This window comes from Nyctereutes procyonoides, unplaced genomic scaffold (genome assembly GCF_905146905.1).
Source record: "Nyctereutes procyonoides isolate TBG_1078 unplaced genomic scaffold, NYPRO_anot_genome, whole genome shotgun sequence".
Lineage (NCBI taxonomy): Eukaryota > Metazoa > Chordata > Mammalia > Carnivora > Canidae > Nyctereutes > Nyctereutes procyonoides.
This window is the reverse complement of record NW_026575043.1, coordinates 16,806,771-16,826,943: the sequence shown is the minus strand read 5'-3', so window position 1 is coordinate 16,826,943 and position 20,173 is coordinate 16,806,771. Positions and strand designations below refer to the sequence as shown.

The window sequence follows — 20,173 nt, the reverse complement described above, 5'->3', positions numbered from 1 at the left end:
TGTCTACATCATTAAGAAAATATGTTCCTTGGGGCACCTGGGTGGCTAAGCAGTTGAGCGTCTTCCTTTGGCTCAGGTCGTGATCCTGATCGAGTTCTGCATTGGGCTCCCTGCATGGAGTTTGCTTCTCCCTCTGCCTGTGGCACTGCCTCTCTCTCTCTCTCTCTGTCTCTCTCTTTCTCTCTCTCATGAATAAATAAATAAATCTTTAAAAATAAAAGGAAAAGAAAATATATTCCTTGATTTATTTGTGGCTTTAATTCAACAAATATTGTTCATGTGTCTATTGTGTTCTAGACACTTTTCTGGGTACAGAGAAGACAATGGTGAATTCTAGAGTAGAGGACTTTGCCTTCCAGAGTCCAGAGTGTCATGTTACGTAGCATTTTAAATACATGATTTGAGTGTTTGAGGTACTACTTTATACACATGGAATCCTCATTGTCTTATGGAAGCAAAGCAAAATAGTTGCTCTTTTTGAGTATTCAGTTTTTTGTTTAATTACTTCAGTGACAAGTATGATAAAAATCTTTTAGAGAATTGTACCTATTATACAGGATGCTGATAGAAGTAGGGAATGACACTGGCTCCTGCACAGATGGAGATAGTTACCTAGAAGTGGGAAAGGTCATTCCTCACCCCCGTGGCCTCAGAGAAGCCCACACCAGTGATTTGGACTGTGTCTGTACGAGAGTATGGACATTGCCTCTTTCTCTGGATACACATACCTTCTTGACATTTGCTTCTCATTGGTAGAAACCCACATGCCCAGTTTCCCACAAATTTGGGATGAAAACAGAAGTTGTGGTAGACTGTTTTACTTTCTTTTGTCTTAGAGGTATCAGAAGGACACTAATTCATCAAAAGCTGATTTATCAAATGACTGATTGACTTCAACTTAACTGAGCAGCTTTTATTTTATCTTTGCAAGAGAAGAGCGTATCAAGAAATGTTCAGTTTATCTTTGACCCAGCTTCTTGCAGCTCCAGATGGGGTTAGTTGAGGTAGAAATAGATGTGGCTGTTTGTGGAAGAAAAGATAGCATGAACTCAACTGCCTACACCAAAGAACTTAGGGCCTGAGGAACAGAGAGAGGATACTGATGGCCTTTGGGCTCATGAATGATCCATGAGTTATCTGGACCCAAAGTAATGAACTATTTTGATTAGTCATTCAGTTTTCTGGAGCTGACCCAGTGTAAGATCCAAATCTTTTAAATAGGGCTATTCCTATATAAAACATGTCACAATATTCATAGTCCATTAGGGCTATTAGGGCATTGAGTGACCATACTAGGTGACAGTTTCAAGGGGTATGAAAATTGGTTAGCTGTATATGAATTGGATAATTTTTATAATCTTTTTCTCCACATGGTAAATAATAGTTTGCTTTTAGTGAGGAATATTGTAAAGAAGGTTGATTCAGAAAGTGGAAAATCTTTGCTTATCTTATCTGTATTCCCTAGACAATGAATATGCTCATAATATTCCCATCAAAACCTACCTTTAAATTATTTTAATCTAAATTAATTTTCCTAAGTAATAAGTGGCCACAGCTAAAACTTATAAGGCTATTTGGAACTATTAAGTCAATGATTAAGAAGACATCAACACTCCCAAAAACTAATTAACTTGAGTATCAGTCTTTCAGATTTGTGTACAGCTTCCAGGAATATAAAAGCTTAAGCAAATCTAAATTAAATTGTGATTTCTCATTCCCTGAATATTATAAAGAAATATGTAAGCAGCCTGTAGATCTTTTGGGCTACTCAGATAAAGGATTTAGAGTGAAAGGTTCCATATAATATTAACAAAGGCTTTACCCAGAAGGGTTATGAGAAGCATTTCAAGGCCACGTGAAACAAACACCTAGAGACATGTAGATGGTCTTCACAGATTTCCTTCATGCCAATGCCTATAGATGGTTATTTATTAATGTTTGTTCAGAATGTAAGTTTTTAAAAATGCTCTAGAAAAGAGGAGTTTCATTTATCCAATGGAAACATGAGCTGAGAATTAAAATTTCCCAAAGTAAAACAAAATGGCAAAACAGTTAATATCTAAATATAATGTCAATTGAGAGAAAAGACCAGTAAAATGAAATAAAAAGTGTCTTGTTTAGACCTAGATACTATCCATATCAAATGAATTCTACATGACTAATGATAAGGAGTTCAATGAAAAAAATTCAGCCTTTATGAGAATAGAAGTAAGTAGTTATAACATTTCTGAATGAGGAAGGATTTTTAAATTTTAATATCTATTTAAATAGTCTAAATGATCAAAAGGCTTTGCAGTATATGAATTATAATATTTGTTTTTCTAAGTAATCTCTACATCCAATGTAGGGCTTGAACTCACAACCCCAAGATCTAGCTGAGCCAGCCAGATGCCCCTATAATACCTATTTTTCTAAAACATCAAAAATAGATTTAAAAGTTAATTGTCAAATGGAGAAAACATCCATTACAATATGACAGAAGGGTTAAAACTATAATATATATAAAATTCATATAACTCAGTAAGGAAAACATTTGAATACTCATAGAAAGAAAGCCAAAGGGACACTTAAAAGGCAATTCACAAAGAGGATATATAAATGAGTTATAAGCATACTAAGAATGTTTAGTGACTAGGAACAAAGGAGGGCACATTTAGAAAAGGTTGAAATCCCATTAAAAAAAAATTAACAATGTGAACATGATTTGGTCAGATCCCCCATGCACTTCTATAGAAGTATAAATCCATACAACTTTTCAAAAACACAACTTTGCAATATTATCTAATGTCTTAGAAACATCATTCTATCTGAAACAGTATTTCTGGGTCACTAGGATACTCTTCAAAAATAATCTAAAATGTGAACAAGACCCAGAGTCTTAAGATGTTCATCAGAATTATTTATAAGATGCACAAAAATGAGAAACAATCTATTGTCCAGGAACAAAGAAATATTTAAATATTTTATACTGCTTATCTGGTATAAAATAATGTGTGGACATTAAATGTTCATGAAGTAAGTAAAGAATATGAAAATATTTATCATACAATATTAATTTTAAAATCAACATATGGAGTTATTCTTGCAAAATAATTTCAACTTTTAAAAATAAATACACGTGGGGAAAAATTGAAATAATTTTATCAAATGATTAACAATGTTTTGTCTCAATGGTGATATTATCGGTGTTTTTAGATTTATTTTTTGTTTCCTTTCTGTAGTTTCAATTTTTTTCCTAAATAACATATTCTTCCTATAATAAGGAAGAAGCATTAAAAAGATTAATGCTTTTTTTAAAGCTATAAAATCCAGTTCAGATAATTACACTAAGGTCAGGAACTTCCTCATGCAGGTCAACTCTCCTACTAGAGCCATGGAGAGGGAGAATTTTTCTAGTAGAAACCCTTCAGCAATAAATTACTCAGGCTCTTGGAGGAATAAGATCCAATCAGTCAAACTCAATAGGGTCCAATCTGGAGCTTACACAGCCAGTCTTTATAATGTAGAGCTTTCGGTGCCCAGAGCTAGACAAAATTCTCTGTTAACAGTCTGCACAACAGACTTAATCTCCTTTGTGTTCCTATAATACTAGTCATGTTATCACATGTTTCGACAGGACTGATCCAAAAGCCCAGAAGACTTAACGACTGTTGCTTAAATGTTTGGATTAAGAATGCTAACCTAAATCAGTCAACATGCACAAATCCATATTGGCACCTTTCACGAAGATGAGTTCTTATGATTTTTGTATCTCTTTGCCTACTTTTATGCCAGAGCAAACCCCACTTCATTGACCAGATGCCTCTGTTGATGGCAGCGCTTGCTGGATAGAAGAACAGGGCCACTCAGCTCTCCAACATTTTAGAGAGAGATGCTGTGCAAACATCAGTAAAGCGATCTTTCAGCTGACATATTAGAGCAACTTTATGCATACAAAAAAATACAAGTATTTTCCCTGCAGGAGATTGGTGTTACCTCTATCATTACCTAAAGAAATTTTAAGAGCATTTCCTTCTAAAACACTAGCAAAACCTGGGGGTTACTGAGCATGTCTGGTTCTGATGGGACAGGATAAGCATGGATAACAGTGAGGACCTATCTTGAGAGAGTGCACAAAACTTACTCCTCTTAGACTTTTTCAGACCCATTCTCTATGATGTCCTGACACTTTTTTTGTCTTACCTTTTCCCAAATCATTTTTCCATCCATTACAGAGCTGCTCACTCCTCCTATCCATGCTTTCTCATGGGGTAATCCTTCTGTTGTATTTTAAAGCAAATCACTATTTCATTTAGGCAGAAAAAAATATTAAATCCTAGTTATTCGGTGCATAAATTCTACACTTCCTTTTTCGTACTTTACAAGCAATCTTGATAACAAAAATGTGAACCTTGGGCAGAGAAATGCATGGTTGCAAACATTCACCGTATTTTAAGTGAGAAGAGACATATCAATGTAATAAACGGTACATAATGTTATCTGACAATTTTTTAATCCTATTAAAGCCCAAACTACATGATGTACTATTTTATTTCTTTAACTTCCCTAGAAAAGTCTAGTCATTTTAAATAATAGAGTCATGCTTTATGTAGAGCCTCTTGTAAGATCTACACATATGTGTCATCTGTACCATATTACATAAGAAAATGCCTGAACATCTTTGCCTGGGGCCACAGGACATGTTAGTGGTCAAATGAAAGCTAATGATCAGGGAAGACTTTCTTCCCTTTCCCAGAAAAACAAGTTCAACTTTACTGCAGCTATATTATTGATCTAAGGAAGGAAGAATTGAGGAGTGTGCTCACCTCCCATTTCACAGAAAACTATAAGGTCTATCCTATGTGAATTCCTTCAGTGCTTTGTCACAAACCACCATGCTTTTTGCTTTCCCCTCATCTCCTTCCTTATCACATCTAGGGACAAGATTCTTTTCCCAAATCCTGGGTTTGTCTCCATTTGTGCTATCCTTCATGTTTTCAGGGATTTCCTTGTTCAATTATCCTCACTTGCTTAGCCATTTGCAATTTTCTTCCTTTTAGAATTTTCATATTTGCATATAAATATATTCAAACCACACTCATGTTAAAATCCATTCTTTTTTAAAGATTTTATTTATTTATTTGAGAGAGAGCAATGGGTGGAGTAGCAGAAGGGGAGGGAGAAAGAACCTGAAACAAGACTTTGCATTCAGCATGGAACCCCACTTGGGGCTCCATCCCAAGACTGGGAGATCATGACCTGAACTGAGCTACCCAGGTGGCCCTAAAAACTACTATTTAAAAAAAATACCTTTTTTTTTAACATTTTCCATTTATAGCATCGCTTTGTATATTAAAAAAGTCAGTAATACCTGACTCTATGTCCCTATCCCTTACTCAGCCCACTCCAATTGACCTTCTACCCCATAAAGCAATGAAACTTAAGACTTCCTCCACACAAATTCACCATCTATATGGTTTTGCCTGAGTTCTACACTGATTTATCCAACTTCTTAGGATGTTTTTTTCCCTTGGCAATATCCAGGACATCTTAAGGTCAACTAGGAATGAAAATTTAACTGATTATCTATCTCCTCTAAATTTTTACTCTCCACGTCACCTCTGTCTCTGAGAATGCTATCACCATCTACCCATAGATGCCCAACTTCAAAACTTAAGGTTATACTAAATGTCATTATTTCCTTCACCTTCAATTCCCAACAAGCCCAAAAGTTCTATATATGTCAACTATTCCTTCAGTATTCCACAACTGTCCATTTCCTATGTTATTATCTTCAGTGAAGGCTCTTGACAGTGTCTAGACTATTGAAATGGCTTTCTAACTAGATTTCCATGCTTTCAACCTGACCACTTTCCCTTCTTCTTTTTTTTAAGATTTTTATTTATTTATTCATGAGGGAGAGAGAGAGAGAGAGAGAGACAGAGACAGAGACACAGGCAGAGAGAGAAGCAGGCTCCATGCAGGGAATCTAACATGGGACTCAATCCTGGGTTCCCAGGATCATACCCTGGGCTGAAGGCAGCGCTAAACCATTAAGCCACCCAGGCTGCCACTTTCCCTTCTATTAGTAGAGTGATCTTCCTAAAATTAAAATTATTAAAAATCTTTTAAACTTTTCACTTTACCATTAGAACAAATTCAGCTCCATAACATGAAACTCAATTTTATCATCTAAATCTTTGAATCTCAGTCAACTTCCTTTGCCCCATGTCTTATACTCCCACCATATTAAAGTACTTTTGAGTGACTAAATATATTGAACTTTCTCATGTTCATACAGTTTCATACATTTTTCTTGTGTTGAGGAATATGTTTCCTTATGTTTTTCTTCCAGCCAAATTATATTAAATCTTGGAAAATTAGTCAAGGGTTATATTTCAACTGATGTGTTTGGCTACTGCCCTAATCCTTCTCCAGACCTGTGCTGATTCCTTTACTCTATGCTCTCAGAGACTCTTGTGTTGACCTCTTCCTAGCACTTTTCTTTTAATTATGGTAAGAAAACAACATGAAATCTATTATCTAAATAATTCTTTAAGTGTATAATACAGTATTGTTAATTATAGGCACAATGTGTTGCACAGCAGATATCAGAACTTAATTATCTTATGTAACTGAAACTTTATGTGTGTTGAAAACACACCCTAGATTCTGACAACCACCATCCCACTCTATGCTTCTATGACTTTGACTATTGAAGACACTTCATATTAATGGAATCATGAAGGTTTGGCACTTCTGTGACTGGCTGATTTCATTTAGTATAATATTCTCAAGGTTCATCCATGTTTGTCACATATTACAAGATGTCCTTTTTCAAAGCTGAATAATATTTCATTGTATGTGTACCACAGTTTCCTTACCCATTCATCTGTTGATGAACATTTAGGTTGTTTATACATCTTGGCTATTGTGAATAATGTTGTAATGAACATAGGGGTGCTAATATCTCTTTTAAGATCCTGATTTTAATTCTTTTGAGTAAATCTCTAGAAGCAGAGTTGCTGGATATATTACAAAGCTACAGTAATTAAAACAGTATATCACTGGCATAAATATAGACAAATAGACAATTAAAACAGACTAGAGAGCCCAGAAATAACTCCATGCATGTAGTCAACTGATCTTCAAGAATATTAAATGGAAAAGGTATGATCTTTTCAACAAATGGTGCTGAAAAAAAAAACTGGATATCCATATGCAAAGGAAAGAAATTGGATCCTTACCTTATACCACACACAAAAAACAACTCAAAGTGGATTAAAGATTTAAATATAAGACTTGAAACTGCAAAAATTCTACAAAAAACCATAAGGATAAAGTTTCATGACATTAGTTTTGCCAATGATTTCATAGATATGAAAATGGCTTTTAAAAATACAGGCAAGAAAAGCAAAAATGGACTAGTGGGACTATTTCAAACTCAAAAGCTTCTGTAAAGCAAAGGAAACCACCAACAGAGTGAAAAGTCTTCCTAGCACTTTTTATACTCGAATTTGTTGCTTTTCTGTTTCTTCATATACATACATTGCTTGCTTGATGAGTGACCGGGAAAGCCAAACCCTAAGATATTCAGAATCAAAGCTGAAGGATGATACTTCTCTTGGTGATTTTGGCAGGGGGGTGGGTGGAAAGAATGGGAAGAAATTGGGTTGGAAGGAAGAGAAAAAAAATAATTTTACATAAGCTTCTCAGGAAATTTACCAGGTTATTATTGGATATCCTTGTTTCTGGTTGGCCCCTAGTTTGAAGAGACAAGTATAATGGTTTACAGAAAAAGGAGATCTCTCTATTATGGAGAGAAAACATTTCCCTGAAAGTTGATTAGCTTCTCAGCTGGACTTTGTGATATCTGTTACAAACAAACAAGGACATTTCCTTTTTCTTTTTTTTTTTCTTTTCTTAAGACTCTATTTATTTGAGAGAAAGCATACATGAGAGAGAGGGGGAGAGAGAGAGAGAGAGAGCGAGCACGAGCAGGGTGGGGGATGAGGAGGGCAGAAGGAGAGGGAGAAGTAGACTCCTCACTGAGTAGGGTACCCAACACAGGACTGGATCCCAGGACCCCGGTGTTATGACCTGAGCCAAAGGCAGATGCTTAACTAACTGAGCCACCCAGGTGCCCTAACCAAGGACATTTCTATCTTAGACATATAGATGTGGATCTAACTTCTTTTCTCTAATCATACAGTCACAGCTCAAATGCACAACAAGACTGCAGACTGAACACCCTGAACCCAAAGCACTGAAGCACCTTACCTGAGACAATACAAATATAAAATCAAAGAAGAAATGATGAACAGCAACACGTAAATTAACACGGTGAGCATTATACCGAGAACTCCCGATTCCATGGTTCTTACAAACACCCAGTACAGCTTTGCTGCATCAGCTATGGGAGTGTCCCCATTATGCATAAGCCTCTGAGAAAAGAAAAGAAAATTTAAGAAATAAGGATGGAAACACTGATCATCAAGTTAGATTAATTTAAATACATGAAAACCATTTGATACCATAATTTGTTTTTAAATTAAATTCTCAAGGTACTAAAGATCACCAGATCTTCAGCTATGCAAAAGAAAAGAAAAAGACTGGGTTTGCATGGCTGGTTTAGCAGTTGTTTTTTTTTTTTCTTTTTTTTCCTCATTTTTCCCTATAAGCTTTTAAATGTGTACACTCTACATGCAATTCATAAAGGAAAAACCATGTATTATTTATGTACTATTAACTTCTGAACTTAATGATCACAAGATATGAAGAAATTAAATATGATGGTGGAAATACCCCTTTCTCATTGAAGCAGATTTGAAAGGAATTTAATTTGTGCTATGCATAAAATAGATGGCTTATTTTAGAAACTTATAAAAAAGTTATCAGGCTATTTAATGTGCGCTTGAAAACCAAAATTTACATTAGGTCAATTTAACCATAAGTTCTTATTTTAGACAACGAAAACGTATTCTGTATGAATTAGAAATAAATACAAGGCAATAAGGTCTTTAAAAAAATATTAAATGCTACAGACCTAGAACATTGCCATTTGACATCTTTGACCCTTGAATTTTACAAAACATATGTGTTCTGTAATTATGACTTTCTGGTATCAGGTGGAAGTGGTATGTAATGTAAATGTAAATAAAGCATATTTTCTTCAGTGTAAAAAAGGAGGAAGAATTTCTTAACTTTTTAAACTGACAATTATATAAGTAAGTATAGCTTAAAAGAGCATGATCAAAACTAATCCATACTACAAATGTATAGATAAAAACAGAACCTCAGAAACACACACATACACACACACACACAAAACAAAAACAGAAGCTCAGAGAGGTTAATCTATGTCTTCCCTACACCAAAATATCCTTTAACATATGAACAATGACTAGAAGTCAGATATTCTGACTCCCAACCAATATTTCTTTTATTACTACACTAAAACTTTGATTTTTATATTCTGTACTTATTAATTGGTCTACCTTGCAGAATGTGAATCTGTCACTTGGGCTTTAGGCAAAGATCGGTAAGTGTTGTCATACATTTCTCCTATTCTAGATCTTCCCCTGCTGCTATTTCTTAAAGGTAAAGAAAGAGACGTAGGATTCACTGGTGACATACACAAATAATGATATATATTTGATGCCAATAACATTATCTAATCAATAGATGCTAATCATCCATTTGGTCCACACACGTTGTTGTGAATACTCACCATGTGTCATTAAGCTCTGAAGATAGAAGAGTGACTAAAATTAGATAAAAGCCCCATGTTCTTGGAGTTTACACTTAAGTTGGGGTAGGGGTGCTGGGGGATAAGCAAGTAAGATTAAGCAATAAATATGGTATGTTAGAAGATGGCATTTTTTTTTAAGATTTTATTTATTCATGATAGAGAGAGAAAGAAAGGCAGAGACACAGGCAGAGGGAGACACAGACTCCATGCAGACAGCCCGACATGGGACTCAATCCCGGGACTCCAGGATCGCACCCTGGGCCAAAGGCAGGCACTAAACTATTGAGCCACCCAGGGATCCCAGAAGATGGCATTTTGAAGAAACACATGAAACAGAAAAAAGTATAGGAGGGATGGAGGTGTGTTATTAAATATTGAAATGAGAAAAGGTGTCATTTGAACAAAGACTTGGAGGATATAAGGGAATGAGTGATATGCCAGATGGCATTCATCACACAGTGCCCGTACTTCATCTTTGTGTATGTGATTCTGCGACTAGACTGTAAGTTCCTGCGTGGATCAGGGCAAGGTCTGTTACATCCTGTATTGTACATAGAGCATAAGTATCATTACTTCATTAAAATCCTCATCCTTGTTCCTTTCAGTTTATATGTATGGTGCCTTAGATTTTTCAAGGTGTATTTCCAATTGGTTGTCCCAACAATACTGTGAAGTGAGTAAGGTAGATGGTACTATTTGTAGGTATTATTACTTTTTTTGATACATATGAAGCAGTTGAAGACTGACTTATCTAATGTCATTATAGCTGACAAATGGCAGGGCTGTGACCAGAACGCACTTTCCCCAACTCCAAGTCTATCCTCTTTCTATTAATCTGTGATCACTTCCAATGGATTTTCAAGAATCATTTGCTGAATGAAGACACTTGCAGTGTACCTTTGTTTGATCTTTGTTCTTATGTATTATTCTTATCCACCTATATTGAAGAAACAGTGCCATACTTACTGTTTCTGTTAAAATCCTGTGCAGAATATATAGTCAATAAATACATGCTGATCAATTAAAACATTCAACAGCAAATCCTTCCTCTACTTTTTATCTAGATTGGGGCTCAGGCAGAGAAGGAATTTATGAACTCAGGGTAATTGTTGTATCATCAATGGGGATCCGGGAATGCTTTGCCAACCTCTGAGCCAGCAAACTGAGAGACTAACAAAATGTTATTAGCAGCAACAGCCACTCAATGCCTCAGCCTCAAACCATTCCATCTGCCACATCTCTTTTTAGATTGCCATTTAAAATCCAGAACATAATATATCGGTAAAGTAAAGTAGCCTCTCTCTTGGCTGGCTGACCAGGATCAAATACAAGTGATCCCTGACTTTATCTGCTGAAAGGAAGTGCTGAAAGAACTGGAAGGATGAACCTAGGCAAGTTGAATCTCATGAGTGACATTCAATCTATGATAACTATGATCCCATGTGGAGCAGCAGTTCTCTAAATTTAATGAGCATGCGAATCATCTGGAAGGCTTGTTAAAACACAATAGGCCCTTCTCAGAGGCTGGGCCCCTTCCCAAACTTTTTGACTTCATAGATTTGGGGCTGGGTCTGACATCTTACATTTCAATTTGCATTGCAATTAAATTCCCTGGTGAAATTGATGCTATTTGTCCAGTGGCCTCACTTTGAGAACCACTGCTTTAGAGCAGGACTTTCCAAACTTGGTGTGCTGATAAGTCACTGGAGAGCATGTTAGAATGTGACTTTTGATTTAATTAATGGGCGTGTCCATGTGTCAGCCCCAGTGCTGTCACTTTGTGGATTGCATGCAGCTTTAAAGTTTTTTTAAAGACAGCAAAATTAGATGTCATCTACAATGAAGCCTGATGGATTCTAACCGGAGAATCAATAATTGTGCAGATTGGGAACGAGCCTTCAGCTTTTCTCTCCAAGTGGAGAAAGATATGGGTGCTATAATCATCTATTAGAATCCAAGTCAGCTTCCATCAGGTTACAGACCTCTGAACCGGTGCTGAGATGGCCCTGCTGGAGGCTGCTTTCCTGTAGATTACATCAGAGGCCCCAGAGTAAATTTAGACCGCTCATTTTGTCAGCCGCCTTTGATACAGTGGACCACTCAGCTATTAATCTCTCTAGAGGACCTGATTGGAATAAGGAGAGCCATTCCAGGAGGGCTGCACACATTCTGTATGATGAGATCTCAGAAGATGATAGACACAGCTGCTCATCCTCCCCACACAGCTTCACGTGTGGTGTTGCCATAGGATCAGAGTGGCACCCCATCTGCTCAATATGCACATCAGGCCTCTGGCAGAAATTGTGAGATGCCACAGAAAAGGATCCTCTCGGAATGCCAACAGCATTCCTCTCTACACCTCCTGTTCAACCATCCTTGATGACATGGTCTCCCCCTTGCTAACCGTAAGTCTGAGGGAAGTCAGAACACGGACAAAGTCCAGTTGGCTCCAGCTCAGTCCACTCAGAATCCAAATAAGGTTGATGATCAAGGGGGGAAATACTAAGAGATGGGGTTGAAAATGCAACCACTTCCGACCTGTCACCAAGGTGTTCAATGGTATTGAGACTCCAGAGGGTGGTTGCTGACTTGGAAACAAGTCAGCCTTCCAAACGTTCCTTGGTGCCTGGCTCTTCCTTTAATCCTCAGCAGTGAGACTAAAAAAATAGAAACGTTGGTAGGCTCAATGTGCACTGCTTTTAATTCATTTTAATAATGTTAAATGATCTCTATGATTGCAGGGTCAACTAGAACACTTGTTTACAGGTTCTGAGCATCTCTAGCAGAGCATGTGCCACTTAGAAATAAGCTATCAGAACCCTCACACAGAGCCTAGCAAGCCACTAATAGACTCAGTGCATCCAGGTCCCCAGTCTTGTTGAGAACACCCCAGGAACCTTGAGCAAGTGAAAGTCCAGCCTAGCAAACAAAGGAAATGGAGAGTAAAGCACCCAGCACCTTGTCACAGTGCTGCCTGGCCCATACACCAACATCTCTGGCATCACCTAGGAATCTGTTAAAATGCAGAATCGCAGACCCCTCCAGCTGCTGACTCAGAATTTACATTTTCATAGGATTTCATTCTGAAAGCACATTTCAAACACTGTTAATGAGTAGAGTCCATCAAAATGCCCACCTCTGTAATCCGTTTGGCCCACTGAGTACAGTTTAAACACACGTAACCCAATTGTAAACTTTTCTTTTTCTTCTTGAAAGGAGAAATACATCAGGTATGGAATATTATTTGGTAACTTAAGATAATTTTATAACTGACTATTTGATCATATTGATTTATTTATAGTATCCATCTGCTCTCTTACTTGGGGCCATATTTCATAGCCAGATCTAAAGTACATAATTTAGTTGAAATTCAGATTTCCTTTCATTTCGTGAGCATGATGAAAGTCAAAATAGGTACCTACGTTTTTAAATTTCAGTTATTACTTATAATTGTTTAAAAAGCTCTACTTCTTCTTGAGTATACTTATTACAGAAGACTATTAGATCACAAAGCAAATAAGTAATGTAATCAATTGAAGGAACTACAGTATGATCACTTTTTTAATAAAGTGTGGCTATGAAAATCCATATACTAAAAACAAAGTCACCAACAAAATGTTATCAAATAAAACTTCACTGTAATAATTTTGAAAATTCACCAATTAGTTTGGATTTGATCTCCAACATTATTTCCTTCTTATTTTGGAAGTGTTCATCTAAGATAGTTCAAACACTTCAACTGATTATAAGAGACATCCATCATTTTTTTATGATGAAGAAAAACTTAATAACTTCTATTTAAGATAAATATTGAATTGTTTATGATAACTGAAACTTCCCATGTCAACTGATTCGTGCACTAAAGCTAAATTCTATGTCAAGAACTCATATCCCGATTATTGTACTTGACTTACCCCCAGGACAGTATCCACTATAAACACTGCCAACGGGTCCAGAATTGTCCATAGGCCCATGGTGATGATTAACTTTGACAAGACGTCAGGGCAGGAGGCAAACAGTAGCTGACAACCCCATCTGATCAGAACCAAAGGAAGTATCACTGCATTCAGACCTAAAGGTCCCACCACAACCACAAGCAACTCTTCTGCAATTTGAAGGGAGGAGGTTGGGTAGCAAAGCTCAACGGTGAAAGGGGAAAAGTGGAATCTGTGGGAAAACAAAATAAACATATGTATAAACAAGAGAAACTATACAAGATGCCAGGGATACAAAGTAATTTTAAAATGATATGCTTTCTTTTTTTAATATAGGAAACTTGACACTTAATACTGCCCCCAAATTGCATGTCAGAAGGCTTCATCTTTTCCCAACCCTGTAGGGACCACCGTAAGAGCTCACATTCTAGTAAAAGGCAGATTCTATCTTGTCCATTGTTCTTGTGTCATAGATAAGCATAGAAAGAATAACAATTCTATCCACTGGGTGAAGTACTCTAGAAGAGCTGCCCTGCAGATAACACATACTCACAGGTAGGCTATTTGGACTACAAAATATACCTGTGGACTTAGTGATGGGTCAGCCTCTATTAGAAACCAGAAATGTAAGTAAGCCAGTCTAATCATTCTGATTTTTAACATTCCTGATTAATTTTGCTGTGATTCCTCTAAATAGACCCTGAAATACAAAACAACACTGCTCTGTGACCAATAAAAATATCCTATCTCTTAGCTGTTCCAAAAGGAACAACTTGACACCACCTAAAAACCGATGGGTTGAATCCAAGGTGAGCCCAGTCATTCAAGCAGCCTTGACCCAGGCGTTGGCACCCTTTTTCTTTTTTTTTTTTTTTTTTTTTTTTTTTTTTTTTTTTTTTATAAATTAATTTTTATTGGTGTTCAATTTACCAACATACAGAATAACACCCAGTGCTCATCCCGTCAAGTGTCCCCCTCCGTGCCCGTCACCCATTCACCCCCACCCCCCGCCCTCCTCCCCTTCCACCACCCCTAGTTCATTTCCCAGAGTTAGAAGTCTTTATGTTCTGTGTCCCTTTCTGATATCTCCCACACATTTCTTCTCCCTTCCCTTATATTCCCCTTCACTATTATTCATATTCCCCAAATAAGTGAGAACATACACTGTTTGTCCTTTTCCGATTGACTTACTTCACTCAGCATAATACCCTCCAGTTCCATCCACGTTGAAGCAAATGGTGGGTATTTGTTGTTTCTAATGGCTGAGTAATATTCCATTGTATACATAAACCACATCTTCTTTATCCATTCATCTTTCGATGGGCACCGAGGCTCCTTCCACAGTTTGGCTATTGTGGACATGGCTGCTAGAAACATCGGGGTGCAGGTGCCCCGGCGTTTCATTGCATCTGAATCTTCGGGGCACCCTTTTTCTATAGCAAAGTGAGATTTCATTGTGCTCTAAGTTCCCCTGACCCCATTTCAGCCATCGTCATTCTGCTCATGCACCCTCTTTGCCAATTCTCCACTAAAAAGAGTTCTTCATTTTATCCACTCCCTGACCTTTGCTTTGAAGGAAGTTTTATGCATTGTTCTTATGCTGTTGTGAATGTCAAATGAAGTAACGCATGTACCTTTCTTAACAGAGGACCTAACACAGAGTAAGAGCAGAAGAAATGCTCGGTGTCACTGTAGTTACTGTCGTGTCTCATGACTACAGTGTGACACAGAGCTACTGTACGATTCAAGCCTGTAGCTCCAGACAATAGCCAACCAAATATCCTGACATCTCTTAGATGTTCTGATGCTTGAGAAATCAGTCGCCAAGGTATTTTTCTTGCAGTATTATTTTATTAACAGCCAATAAAGATAGAGCTTTCTTTATTCCTTATGTTTTTTATTGAAGGAGTAAAAAAGCAGTTAGCAAAAAGCAACTAGCTCAAGCATATGACATAGGTCCTTTCTGCTTTGGAGACCCTTACACAAAGGAAAGAAAAAAGAGAGGTAAAAAAAAAAAAGAGAGAGAGAGAGAGAAGGGAAGAAAAATAGTATCTGTATAAAATCTTTTATAAAGTTATACAGTATAAAGTTATACAGTAACTTGGGGATGTGTAAATGTGCATATTCTAAAGCATTTGTATGTTTAGGATTTAATTTCAAAACAGTCAAAAACTCTGTGTGTATATATAATACACGTATATTTTTTCCCAGTATCTTAAAGTTATTTGCAATCTTCTTAATTGAAAGTAGATACACATCTTTATTTTTATCTGAAACATCTACATTTGAGAAAATGAATTCTTCTTGTATTGATTTCTATCTGTCTATCTATAGTGTCTATGGAATCATGTTTATGGAGAGATAACCTGTAAAGCGTCATCTCTTTCCAGAGTATAATGGCCCCGAAAGCTGCCTGGGTTTGAGTTTGGTAATTGTTCGAATTCAATCATTTTGCAGAAGAAGCAATCTTTGCCTCTCTGAGTATAGGTGATAAATCATACTTACATTACTTCTAAAATACCTTCAGCCTGAGTCACTCTGATAAAATCAAAACAGAATAAAATATAGTTGCTAAATTCCTTTTTTGGATTCTGCTCAGATATTAGAACATACTTGAATCTGCTAAATTTTAAATAAATATTGATGCACCAGTTATGCATTTGTATATACAGGCCCACAAGATGAGAACATAACTGTAATCGACGTTCCTGCTCTTAGACATTTTTGTCTTTTCAAATCATACCTGCATTTTAGGTCTTCCAGTAAATGGACAGAGAGGAATTTTGTACTTTCATTTGGCCTATCAAGATGAAAATGCATCCCTTTGACTTCCAGGAGAAAACACTCACTTTGTAACAGGAGTTGAAATGGCCTGAAGGAGAAGCCACTGGCCAAGGTAATGCAGGTAGAGCCTCAGGAACCAGAGGGAAGCCATCAGCAGGATGATGTACCAGAAGCCCTGGCTTCGCCACTGAGCTAACTGAAGTTCTGAAAACACTGACACCCTCACAAAATGGAGATGCTTGAAGAATCCTCCAGATCCAGTACCACCAGCCACTGAAGAAGAGCTATAAACAAAGAAATAATGAACTCAGAGCTCAAGGTACATCCAGCAATAAAATATTTTGAAGCCATAATAAAGACGTGAAAATAAAATTGAATGAAATTATTTCTTAAATACTTGGACTCAGATGATGTATGTTTCTTTTTTTGCTGTAATCGCAGACTAAAAGGAAGCATGGAAAGAAGCACGCAAATGGAAACGGAAAACAAAATCACAATGAAGTATCTCCTCACATCTACTAGGATAACTACCATCAGAAAAAGGAAAAAAGGAAAAGAAAAGAAAGTCATGAAAGAACAAGTGTTGAGGAGGAGACGGAAAAATAGGAATGTAAACTGGTGCAATTGCTATGGTACACAGTACGACAGGTTCTCAAAAAAATAGAACTATCATGGGGTGTCTGGGTGGCTTGGTTGGTTGAGCATCTGAGTCTTGATTTTGGCTCAGGTCATGATCTCAGGGTCGTGGGCTGGAGCACCAAGTCAGGCTCTACGCTGGGATTCTCTCTCTGCTTCTCTCCCTGACCCTTCCCTTCTCCTGCCCTATTCATGCTTTCTCTCTCTTAAAAATAAATAAATAAATAAATAAATAAATAAATAAATAAATAAATAAATAAATAAAAAATAACAGAACACAAACTAAACTAAACTAAAATAATAAAATAATAAAATAAAATAAAATAAAATAATAAAATATTGAATTACCGTATGACCCAGCAATACTCCTGTTGTATATATGCTAAAGAGTTCAAAGCTAAATCTCAAATGGGCATTTGTACACCTATGTTTATAGCAACATTTTATTTTTTTTTAATTTTATTTATTTATTTATTTATGATAGTCACAGAGAGAGAGAGAGAGAGGCAGAGACACAGGCAGAGGGAGAAGCAGGCTCCATGCACTGGGAGCCCGATGTGGGATTCGATCCCGGGTCTCCAGGATCGCGCCCTGGGCCAAAGGCAGGCGCCAAACCACTGCGCCACCCAGGGATCCCTGTTTATAGCAACATTATTCACAATAGCCAAAAGGTAGAAGCAACCTAAATGTTCCACAAATGAATTATTATTCAGCCTTTAAAAAGGAAGGAACTTCTGACGTGGTACAATGTGACTGAACCTAGAGGACATTATGCTAAATGAATTAAGCCAGTCATATAAAGACAAATCCTGTATGACTCCACTTATATGTGGTAGTCAAATTCACAAATATAGAAAGTAAAATGAAGCTTACAAGAGCAGGGGCAGGGGGAGCTGGTGTGGGGGGAGAGGTTTAACAGTACAGGTTGCAGTTTTGCAAAATGGAAAAGTTGTGGAGATTGGTTGCACAATGATGTGAATGTACTTAATATTGCTGAACCGTATGTTTAATAATGGTTAGGATGATAAATTTTATGCTATGTGTATTTTACAATAATCAGAAATTTTAAGAGAAATGCAGAAGTGAATTATTATAAACAAAAAACTTATTTTAAAAAATCTTTAAAATCCATAATATATTCCTGCTTATCTCATCCACCCAGTGATCTCTATTAAAATTATATTTTGTTATTTGCATATAGCTTGTTCAAAGTTCACTATTTTATTTAAAAAAATTGAAATGAGTTAATGTACGATCAAAAATATGTGAACGAGAATTTGAAACTTAAAGGTTCTTTTATTTCTTAACAATACTGATATTTTGGGTTGAAACTAAACATAAAATAAGCAAATGCAAAATGTTCTAATTTAGGTCAGGTTTTCTCTCTCTGTTTGCTGTTGGGATCAAGAGATGTTTTCAAAGTTTCTAAAATTGGAGATTTTGTAGGAAAGAAGATGAAGTATCTGAAAATAATTTAGAGGCAGCACTCATTCCCCACCCAGTCTCGAGCATATATAGAGTATATTAGCTTAATGACTACAGCTCTGGACTCTTATCTACACAGAATTCCTTTCAATGCCTTAGTTTGCTCACATGGAAAGGGGAGATGATAACAGTACCCATACTCCAGGGGCAGTATGATGACTAAATTAAGAGACGTGAAACAGGGATCCCTGGGGGGCCGGTGGTTTGGCGCCCGCCTTTGCCCCAGGGCGCGATCCTGGACACCCGGGATCGAGTCCCACGTTGGGCTCCCCGTGTATGGAGCCTGCTTTTCCCTCTGCCTGTGTCTCTGCCTCTCTCTCTCTCTCTCTCTCTCTCTCTCTCTCTCTGTGACTATCATAAATAAATAAATAAAAAACAATTAAAAAAAGAGACGTGAAACACTCTGAACAGTGCTAATCCTGTGCTACCATCACAAAATAACAAAAACTCAATCCACTGCTTCACTCCCTTCCACTATTTACCAGAACTACTTTTAAATTGGCCAAGAAATGTAGAAGACAATATGGTTCTCTTTATTATTAAAGGGATAGAAACAGGATGGGCATATGTTGTTTAATTCGAACTAAGGACAGCCCGGGTGGCTCAGGGGTTTAGAGCCGCCTTCAGCCCAGGGCCTGATCCTGGAGTCCCAGGATTGAGTCCCACATCGGGCTCCCTGCATGGAGCCTGCTTCTCCCTCTGCCTCTCTCTCTGTGTCTCTCTCTCTCTCTGTCTCTCATGAATGAATGAATGAATAAATAAATAAATAATTTAAAATCAATCAATCTTTAATTCGAACCATAAATATTATCAGTGTATACCATCACCAGCTTAGTAAAATGTTGGTTTTATAAAATCCGTGATCGACCTTTATAATAGCTAGTCTCCAAATCCCGGGGTAGTGTGTCTGATTCTCTTCTAGAACAATAATTCCAAATAATTCAGTAAATTCCTCAATCAAAAAAAAATGGTCTTGATTAAACGTGTCTTACCGAAGGAGAAGCTAGTATGATAGGAAGTAACTCCGTGACAGTGATAAACCACAGCATGTCGAGGCAATGTGAGGACATAACAGAAATGAAATTCAGAGGCAGATTCAAAAGATTACATATACAAAAGCTCAACTCTGTCTGAAGATTATTTAAGTATGATGATAATTGTACCGTGAAAAGGAGAAGATAAATAATAGAAACAAGAGTCTTTGGGGCGATAAAAGAAAAAAACTGATAACAAGTAAAAGAAAACTCATCTTGTCCTTAGAATGCCAATCCATGACATTAGCTTTTTGGTCGCACAGGACTAATGAGACATTGAACTTGACACTGACAGATCCTTTTTGTTGTTCTTGTGTGTCTTTTGCCATAAAGATGTACAGCGTCACCTGACCCATCTATGTGCAGTCTGTACTGAGCATGCTTTTCAATTAACACAAACGAGGAACAGCTAAACAGGAAACAGGCCCTGGAGAGGTTTTGGTTTACTGATGGTAATAGAGTCCTCATAGAAGGATTCCAGAATACCTTACTACATTTATCATCCTGTGAAATGAAATCCAGAACTTTCTAAACTGCTAAAGCAAAATATTCTGTGCGTGCTCCTCTTC

General features: G+C 37.0%; 1 protein-coding gene across 1 annotated transcript in view; it reads right to left on the bottom strand.

Moving 5' to 3' along the window:
* LOC129508221 (uncharacterized) overlaps positions 1-20,173 on the bottom strand; it is a gene marked incomplete at its 5' end in the record, with an annotated part of 286,519 nt that overhangs the window by 72,308 nt on the left and 194,038 nt on the right. The window contains 3 exons of the mRNA XM_055323237.1: positions 8,260-8,423; positions 13,645-13,897; positions 16,515-16,733. Of these exons, the coding sequence (XP_055179212.1) occupies positions 8,260-8,423; positions 13,645-13,897; positions 16,515-16,733 (636 nt within the window). The remainder of the gene's footprint in view (positions 1-8,259; positions 8,424-13,644; positions 13,898-16,514; positions 16,734-20,173) is intronic.